This window comes from Punica granatum, chromosome 5 (genome assembly GCF_007655135.1).
Source record: "Punica granatum isolate Tunisia-2019 chromosome 5, ASM765513v2, whole genome shotgun sequence".
In the NCBI taxonomy this organism is placed as follows: Eukaryota; Viridiplantae; Streptophyta; class Magnoliopsida; order Myrtales; family Lythraceae; genus Punica; species Punica granatum.
Genome location: NC_045131.1, coordinates 9081615 through 9091679, shown reverse-complemented (window position 1 = coordinate 9091679; position 10065 = coordinate 9081615). Strand labels below are relative to the sequence as shown.

Below are 10065 nucleotides of genomic sequence, written 5' to 3'. Positions count from 1 at the left end.
GCTGGATCCGGTTTTGACGATCTTCTTGTCTAGGCAGATTCGTGAAAGCGCAGTGGATGTTACTTGTTAAATTCTCCATGGAGCTGGCGAGGATGAAGTGAAAGTCGATCCGGAAACTATTGTAGATTTCACTCATTTTCATATACGAAAAAAAAAAAAAGTAATTACATTTGGTAATAATTTTTTTTTGGTAGGAAATTGTAACTGGTAATACTAGACATTATTCATGCTGTGCACAGTTTACCGTAACTTTTTTTTCCTATTTAAAATCTCTAAAAAGTGTAATCATTTTTCATAATTTTGCAATATGTGTAGATTTTTTATAATGATTTTTAAAAAGATATTCACTAAAATATTATTAAGAGAGAAAATTACTTGATATTAAAGAGGAAAGGCAGTGAAAGAGAGTCATGGCCAGCAAAAAATGAAAGGACAGAGGAGACACGGGGGACGGGAGAGATAGAAAAGATGGGAAAAGACGGAAAAAGGGTAGGAAAAATGGGATTGACGTTTACATAAAGAAGTAAAATAGATGAAAGGTTCGCGTATATGCGCGAATTAGAGGGAAGAGGTATTGAAATAACCAAATCGATTATCACTATTAGAAACATGAGATGTATTATGATATAATATAATTAGAATAATTGATAGGATAATTCCGTCTAATTTATAGTCTAATATATAAAAATATATGTTTATTTAGTAACTAATTAACCATTATGTATAAATTTTAAATTATGGCATCACTTGTAACTAATAATACAATAGTAAACCAATAACGTCAACAAACTTATATGTATTCCACGATGTTTCCTTGATCATATAACTACTCTAAATGCACATTAGAAAATTACTTGGAATCAATAAGAACATCAATAATCACTTTATGTTCGTCAAACTGTAACGAACTCAAAAAATAAAAAAAAATCAACAGAAAATTAAAAGTACATTACCTTCAACTAATAAAATCATGATAATAAATCTCGACCTCATCATCTTAAAAATATGTACACTCCGTTTGGATTCAAAGTGAGATTTTAAAATCTGACTTTAACTTAATTCTACCCACGACAAAACAAAATAACTCATATAAGGTCAAAGGATATGCCTCATTTATACCACTCCTTTTCAAAATCACATAACTCGTACAAAGTCAAATAGTGGGCCCCATACATAACCATTTATATCATTCTTTTTCAAAATCAAAATCTGATTTTAAAATGTTACTTACAAACCAAACGCAGCAGTAAAATCTTATTACTACCATGTCCTCTTTTGTCTTGGGTAGAAAAATTGAAGTAATCTAACAGTAATAGATTCTCAATTATCAAAATTCAAGGAGAAAGTATTTCTTCATCGGCAATGAGAGAGATATACGTCCACTATATATAGGATTTTCAAATGTCCTCAGTAAGAGACTTTTGGACTTTCGAGAGTTATAAACTTTTGAATTTCTACATAAGTTATGACCTTTTAAAATTCTGTCAATTAGTAACCTTCCAACTTTTGTAAGTTAAGAGACTTTTAAAATTTCGTTAATAATGTGATGCCATAGTGCTATGCTATTTTTTGAAATGTCATAGATTGAGACTCGAAGAGTCATTCAATTAGATCCTAAGCTCGTCCTACATGGCATCACATGATGCTTCGCTTAAGCTTTTATATATGTATCGATGGATTGACTAATTGATCATTCCATCTAGTGGGTCTTATTTTGCTGTTTTATCTTGTCAAGGGCAATTTTGATAAGTGAACATTACACCATTGAGGTCTTCTCTAGTATAAGTATTATAGATCATTGAGGCAAAACTTAGGCTATATGTACGATGTGCGACCGAAATGTTTATGATCGACTGGAGTAGAGGCCTCGGATCTATCTATCAGTGGCGTTACTGTAAAGTCTTTAAAGAGAGAAATAACCATTGACGATGATAAGCAAGATCTACGTACCTAGTTCATTCCAATTTCGTGGAATTAACGGTCATGTTTGAAGGATTAATCTTACGAGACAACTGGAAGAAAAAATGAGCAGTACAACATCAATTGTCATCGGCAGAAGTATCTATTCTTCATTCGGGATGTAAGACTGTAAGTGGCTATGACTAGTTATAATAATGTCACGACAAGGTCCATAAGGGCAATAATGGAAGCACATAAAAAGGAAAAAATAAGCACTCTTTCTCTGGCACCTCAATTATAATTCAAAACGACCATCTTGCGTTAACTACGTGTAAAAAGTCTAGACATAAATTAATTACAGTTGATACGTCGGCTTCGGACAGTTTGCTTGCCTTGCAATGTTCACCGGATCCGGTTTTGACGATCTTCTCGTCTAGGCGGATTCGTGAAAGTGCCGTGGATGTTACTTGTTAAAGTCTCCATGGAGCTGGCGAGGATGAAGTGAAAGTCGATTCGGAAACTATTAAAGATTTCACTTGTTTTCATATACGGAAAAAAAGTAATTACATTTGGTAATAATTTTTCTTTTGATAGGAAATTGTAACTGGTAATACTACCTCTCTTTTTTTGTCTATTTAAAATCTCTAAAACGTGTAATCATTTTTCATAATTTTGTAATATGTGTAGATTTTTTATAATAATGTTTTAAAAAGATATTCACTAAAATGTTATGAAGAAAGAAAATTACTTGATATTAAAGAGGAAAGGCAGTGAAAGAGAGTCTTGGCCAGCAAAAAATGAATGGAAAGAGGAGACATAGGGGACAGAAGAGAGAGAAAAGATGGGAAAGGACGGAAAAAAAGTAGGAAAAATGGGATTGACGTTTACATAAAGAAGTAAAGAAGATGAAAGGTTGGCGCATATGTGCGAATTAGAGGCCAGAGGTATTGAAATAACCAAATCGATTATCCTATTAGAAACATGAGATATATTATAATATAATATAATTAGAATAATTGATAGGAGAATTCTGTCTATTTTGTAGTCTAATATAAAAAAATATATGTTTATTTAGTAACTAATTAACCATTATATATAAATTTTAAATAATGGCATCACTTGTAACTAATAATACAATAGTAAACCAATATCGTCAACACACTTATATGTATTCTACAATGTTTTCTCGATCATATAACTACTCTAAATGCACATTAGAAAATTACTTGGAATCAATAAGAACACCAATAATCACTTTACATTCATCAAACCGTAACGAACTTAAAAAATAAAAAAATTATCAACAGAAAATTAAAAGTACATTACCTTCAACTAACAAAATCATGATAATAAATCTCGACCTCATCATTTTAAAATATATGTAGAATCTTACTGCTACCATATCCTTTGTCTTAGGCAGAAAAATTGAAGTAATCTAACAGCAATGGATTCTCAATTATCAAAATTCAAAGAGAAAATATTTCTACATCAGCAATGAGAGAGACATGCGTCAACTATATATAGGATTTTCAGATGTCTTGAGTAAGAAACTTTTGGACTTTCAAGGGTTATAAACTTTTGAACTTCTATATAAGTTATGACCTTTTAAAATTCCGTCAATTAGTAACCTTCTGACTTTTGTAAGTTAAGAGACTTTTGAAATTTCGTCAATAATGTGACGCCATAATGCTATGCTATTTTTTGAAATTGCATAGATTGAGACTCGAAGAGTCATTCAATTAGATCCTAAGCTCGTCCTACATGGCATCACATGATGCTTCGCTCAAGCTTTTATATATGTATGGATAGATTGACTAATTGATCATTCCGTCTAGTGGCTCTTATTTTGTCAAGGGCAATTCTGATAAATGAAGGTTACCCCATTGAGGTCTTCTCTAGTATAAGTATTATAGATCATTGAGGTAAAACTCAGGCTATATGTACGATGTGCGACTGAAATGTTTATGATCGAATGGAGTAGAGGCCCGGATCTATCCATTAGTGGCGTTATCGTAAAGTCTTTAAAGAGATAAATAACCACCAACAATGATAAGCAAGATCTACTTACCTAGTTCATTCCAATTTCGTGGAGTTAATGGTCAGGTTTGAAGGATTAATTTTATGAGACAACTGGAATAAAAAATGAGCAGTAGAGCATCAATTGTCATCAGCAGAAGTACCTATTCATTTGGTTTTTGAGTTGAGTTGAATTTTGATTTTAATTAATTTGTAATGATTGTGATGTTAAATTATGAGAAAAAATGTGAAAAAAATAATGAATAGTTTAAAAAAGTAATGATTGTATTGTTGAATTGTGGAAAAATTAATGAATAGTTGAGAGAATTTATTATTAAAAATTGAATTGAATGGTTAAAAAAATTGAAGAAAAATAAAAAAATAATAATTGTGCTATTGACTTTTGTTGTATAGGGAGTATAGTTAAAGTTAAAGTTAAAATCTTAAAATTAGATTGTGAAATCAAACGGGCTATAAGTGACTATAATTAGTTATAATAATGTCATGACAAGGTCCATAAGGGTATTGACGGACGCACGTTAAAAGGAAAAAAATAAGCACTCTTTTTCCGGCTTCTCAACTACAAATCACAACTAGCATCTTGTGTTAATTACGTGTAAAAAGTCTAGACATCAACTATAACAGAAAGTATAATAAGAATTATCGTGTAAGTTTACGTACCTTTGAACGTATAGTTCCAACTTGCATTATGGATCTACTTTATTATCATATATTAATTTACAATGTGCATTCGATTAGATTCAGATCAGAGTTACGAGGTTTTGGAACCGAACCCGAAATCAGGAAGTCCAAAACCGACCTGAGGATCAAACCCATATTTAAATCCAAAACCCGTTTGTTGATAGACCGAAAATAAGCCCCGGGCTGGGCTCCAAACTAAACGCCCAGTCAGTCACGCAGAGAGAGAGAGAGAGAGAGAGAGAGAGAGATTTTCAGTTTGAATTTTGGTATACCCGCCATATCCAAAAGCTCGGAAGGAAGGCTTAAAGAGCATGACGCTGACGCCATTCCCCTGCCCACGCGAACGCACCGCCGCTTCCGCTCTCCTCCTCCTCTCCACCTCCTCCTCCTCCTCCTCCTCCACCTCCGCCTCCCTCTCCCATTCAGAGTAACTCCCGATCATGCTCTCCGGCTCCCTACTGTGTTTTTAGCTCCCGTCCGTTGAAGCAAAATCTACTCGCACTCTGTTCTGCAGGCTCCCTGCAGGTGCCGGTGCCGCTTCGGCCGCACGAGGAAATCCGAGCTCAAGCTCGAGTTCGAACTTAGAGTCGGCCGATTCCAAGTCCTGCTCCTCTTCCTTGACCAGCAAGCTCTCCTCCGACGAAATTCGCGCGCCCAAGCTGAGGATCGTTGCTGTTGCATCTCATCGCCATGAATTTAAGCTCCAGGTGCGGGTTGACATCTCTTACTCTCATTGTTTCCGCGCCTCGTAGAATATGTGCGCCCTTTGCTGTTCTGGATCACGTTTATCCATCTACTTCGAGCTTGCTTACATGACTCTGTTTTTCTGACCGCTATGAGATGATTCGAACTTCTTCATCGATAATTCAGTTTCAACTTGCTCATCCGCTTCGTCGTGGAAGTAAGAGTGAGTTGTAGATCTCTTCTCTGTTTTGACGGCTGCATCTGTATTAAGTGTCCCTAGGTACTCATTTCAGTGAATCCGTAATCCACTGATGCTGCTCGGGTTTTCTATCCAGCTGCTCCGAGTTTAGATCAGTGAAACCTTCGGGTTGAGCTTTCAAGATCGTACTCGATTATCTTCAGATTGTTAGTTGTATTTCGGCTACATGTTATGACATGCATTGATCTGTTGAAATTTAATAAAATCTGTGTGAGTATCTCTCCAAATGGAGTTCCTATATGCTCTTGCCTCTCTTTGCTTAGCCATTCTCTCACTCAGTAGCTGTAGCATTATCACCAAGCAGAAGTGTAGTTCGATCTTGTTCAGTCTCAGTTAAATAAATGAACGAGCACATCCAGAGGTGACCATTCGAGATAAGATCAATCTATGCATCCAATGTTGAATCTGAGATGAAGTATTATCACACCTTTGATTGTTGGAATAAATTATCGGGTGACATCAATGTAATGTTCTGAAAGCCTGTTGCAGGTGGGCAGGAGACTCCGGTTGAATAAGACTTGGAGCTACAATCACCAGAAGTCCAAATTCAATGAGGCAATCACAAAGTCGGTTGAGTTTAAACCAAAGACCATCTCCTGCTTATCAAGTGGCTCCAGCGGGCGTTCAAGTGCGACATCGCAGAAAGTACGTAAAGGCAAGGCTAAGCAGGCCGTGGCTCGCGGCGAGGAGACAGTTGAGAAGCCTGTTGGCTCTGCTCACATTCGTCTCCGAGCTGAAGCCATTTTGAGGTTCCTTGCCGATGGTTCTGCCTCTGAAGTGAAGATTCGCCAAGTGCTAGGTGACAGCCCCGATACCAGCAAAGCTCTCAGAATGTGAGATCCTTACCTGTCCCTATGGAATTATTACATGCAGATAGTTTAATCTATATAGATAGAAGCAAATGCTTAATTACACTGCAATGAGCAGATGCTTATCCTACCTTGGGTTTTAAAAGAATCGGCATTCATCCTATCTGATCCATTTCATTCCCGTAACATCCGCAAATTCAGCATAAAGAATAGCTTTTTAGACAAGCCGATATTGCAACCCTTTATTAGGTCAGAATTAAAACTGATATTATCCTGGAAGAAACCTTTTCTGGACATCATAAAGACAATAGAAGATTTTCAACTCTTCCTGCTATAATTGTTGCCAACGGGGCATTGAAAAGGTAATTGGAACACAAAAGTAGCAATTCTTCGAGATTTATCGATGCAGGGGAGCGACCAATCAAGCTGATGTTAAGATGAGTTACCTTACGAATTAACTGCGTCTGTACTTCATTTGATTTGATTGCTCAGATGATGAATCTTATGGTTACATGATCGACAGCTTGTTGAAGCGGGAGGAAGTCACGAGATCTGGGAGAGGAGGGCGTCACCACCCCTATATTTACACGGTGATCTTGCTAATTTGCCCATTTAATATCTTTAGTCCATTCACATCGCATAGTTTCAGTATCCGACTCCAATTATCGGTCAATAACACTTGCGGTTGCATAGATCTTATCGCTGATTTTGTTTCTGTAGATAGCAAAAAGGAGTAATGATCCTCTTCTGGCTAGCTAGACTGGATGAGAAACTAAATATCAGAATGCCAGCAAAGTGTTGGTCCTAGGGATCGATAGAAGCTAAGAAGTTCATAAGCCATATATCTCTCATTTTGGCCAAATTTGATCAACTGTCTTAATCTAGTTGTTCACGGGTTTCAAAGTCCATGAAGCATAGGTATAATCTTGCAGTGGTTCAAGTATATGGTCCCAGCTCCACTGCACTTTCTTTACTAAAATTGAATTTTGTGATATCCGGTGATAAAGTATTACCATCTCCGATATATGATGTCATACTTTCTGCCAAGATGTATGTTCTCGAGGGATATTAGGACTGCATCTATGACGAGCAAATATATTACTTGTACAGTTCAAAAGACATGCAACATTAGTAGTATCTCTTTGTGATTGCAAGGTTTCTACCATAGATGAAAGAATTTCCGGGTGTTGCTGATATAAATTGGGTGTTTGAAATTGAATTAATTGCTTGGTTATGTTTATCTCTTTCCTTACGCTGTTTTGACCGAACTATGAACGCATCATGTTAAGAGGCTAAATAGGATGGCTCATGGTAAACTCGGTAGCTTTGTACTGATGTGAAAGGACAGATCTTTGGTTGTTAATTCTGCCGTCCCAAGAACAGCAACAGAACTATAGAACTAGAGCCCACCTCGTGGAGAGCTAATAGGCCCAAATATCAGAATTGCGTAGTCATGCTAATATATTCTTTTGTTGAAACTAGTTGATGATCCACGTAATGCGCGGATGCAAATGAATAATTTTTTGTTGCAACTAATCTAAATAATTTTACGCATTATGCATAAACAAAATTTACTTAAAATTGAATGAATATGTTATGGATATTAATAAGTTACAAAAAAATATTTATATAGACTAAGCAAAAGCGATAGTTGTTAATTGGACGATACTTTGATTGTAGTGTAATTATTTTGAAAATATTAATTAATTGTGTAAAAGCCTCTTCTCAAAGTAAGGCTCGAAATCGAACAATTTGAGATATTCTTATGCTTATATGCATCAATGAATCCTAACTTCATTAGAAATAATAAATTATTAATAATTTAATTTCGATTAATAAAATAATATATTTAGTCAACCACGCAAAATAAACCTTTTTATTAAAGAAAATCATATCAAAATTTATAATTTGGTTACTTCTTTCTGTTTCAATTCTTTTAATATAAGATAAACCATTGTACCACTTCAAAATCTATCAAGGTAACATCCAATTAAAAAGATAACATCCTAAATAAATTACTTTTCTAAAACGATACATGAATTTGACGAAATTGGATATTGAGAAAACTTGACAAAGCCCAGTGAATACTAGTGAAATCTTGCTAGTTGACAAAATTGATGGAGGATGTTAGTGTTAGTATATCGAATAAATCTGTACAGTATCTATAATGCCAAAGTTATACAAATTAATAAGGAAATTTCGTAATGAATATAAAAATTGCAATAAAATGAAAATTTTATTTCAGAAAATAATAGTCTAAGTTCCACTATACAATATATATGGCGCACATATATATATCGATGATAGTAGTCCATTGCATATTTTGTTCTCTTGTATACATTATGTTGGACTATATGCATTATATTGCGTATAATCTATATATTATACTGCATAATTAATGATAAAAGAATATAAAAAATTTCTTAAATCCATAAGTGATGATGTGACAATGTGAGAGAGCTCTGTTTTACATTTTTAATGATGTGGCAGCATGAAAATTCAACTCAGGATTTTGTTATATATATATATATAGACTAGAGATGACTCGTGCTACGCACGGAAACATAAAATAGATAATGAAAAATAACAAAAATAGATAATGAAAAATAACAAAATTACTCTTGAAAAATGTTCAAGTATCGGCTTAGCAAATTTGAGTTGAAAATATATTATATATAAAAATTAAAAAAGAAGTGCAAAAAACAATTAATTAGGACGGTTGAAGAGAAAATATGAGGAGGAGATGTGGGGGAAAGAGAGAGAATATAGGAAATGTGGTAGTTATTCAGATAAAATTACTATTATACTCTTGATCATGTGACTTTTATTAATTAGAGATATATATATTTGTAAGGAGCTTTTGGGAAAGTGAACGTCAGACAACAACCATTCTGGCTTTATAATAGTGTGAGTGTATATATATAGATTAAGAATTGTATGCTTTTCTCGTCCGGACATGACAACCTCTCTCTGACTCTTTCACATTGTTTCAGACTGTCGGGATGCCAAGATGTGGATTAAAGTTTTCTGATAGACTCGAGGGATCTATGTTCAACTGATACCAACCGGCTATTGAGAAGTACCGGAGCTTCCACCGAACACTTAAAGAGGGCTAATATCGAGTTATGGTCACGATTTATCGGTACATCCGGACGAGGTTAAAAGAACAAAGTTTGAGGGACTCCTTACCATATCTTCATAACTCAGTCAGTAGCATCCAGAAGCCTTGACCTGTGACCACTTAATTTAAAACTTCCAAGCTCGTGCAAGTAAACCCTAGAAGAGAATGCGTCTTATATGGAAAAAAGAAGAAGGAAAAGTAGAAAAATATGGACTGCGTCTTTGGAGTCACGCGGCTTTCAACGGCCGCGTAATGGTAAGGAGCGCGAGTTTGACTCCTTATTTGGACCTCTGGGGAAGGGAAAGGAAAGAGAGCGTGAAAGCCAACCTTATAGAAGGAAAGTCTGACCCCACCATGTTAAACCCTAACCTCCTCACCGAAAGCCGCTGCCATTTGGCCCTTGGCTGTCACACACCCCCGCTTCCTTATATTTCCATAGTTGCCCCAGTTTTCTCTCAATTTATCCACAAGTAATAACACATGACAAAACTACTTTCAATCCGTAAAAGATTATGTTTTGTTTAGTTTTTGGATAATAATCAAACTCTACTCAATTCAACTCTATTATTCCCAAA

At 35.2% G+C, this 10065-nt stretch overlaps 1 protein-coding gene across 2 annotated transcripts; it reads left to right on the top strand.

Annotated features, from left to right (window-relative positions):
* The first annotated feature begins 4791 nt into the window (after window positions 1-4791).
* On the top strand, window positions 4792-7588 carry LOC116207248 (uncharacterized serine-rich protein C215.13). 2 transcript variants are annotated; one of them, XM_031540148.1, is made up of 5 exons: window positions 4792-5044; window positions 5132-5324; window positions 6050-6393; window positions 6893-6959; window positions 7090-7588. In XM_031540148.1, the coding sequence occupies exons 1-5, from the start codon at window positions 4929-4931 to the stop codon at window positions 7126-7128; spliced, it is 759 nt and encodes a 252-aa protein (XP_031396008.1). In that variant the 5' UTR covers window positions 4792-4928; the 3' UTR covers window positions 7129-7588. The 2 variants fall into 2 exon arrangements, with proteins under 2 accessions (XP_031396008.1, XP_031396009.1); XM_031540149.1 differs by adding an exon at window positions 5488-5524 and having other exon boundaries at window positions 4793-5324.
* Window positions 7589-10065: the final 2477 nt, after the last annotated feature.

Excerpts from the sequence above, each read along its gene's own strand:
- LOC116207248 (XM_031540148.1), top strand. The coding sequence starts at position 4,929 with ATGACGCTGACGCCATTCCCCTGCCCACGCGAACGCACCGCCGCTTCC. Across the intron at positions 5,045-5,131 it reads GCCTCCCTCTCCCATTCAGA|GCTCCCTGCAGGTGCCGGTG; the intron begins GTAACTCCCGAT and ends TCTGTTCTGCAG. Across the intron at positions 6,960-7,089 it reads ACCACCCCTATATTTACACG|ATAGCAAAAAGGAGTAATGA; the intron begins GTGATCTTGCTA and ends TTGTTTCTGTAG.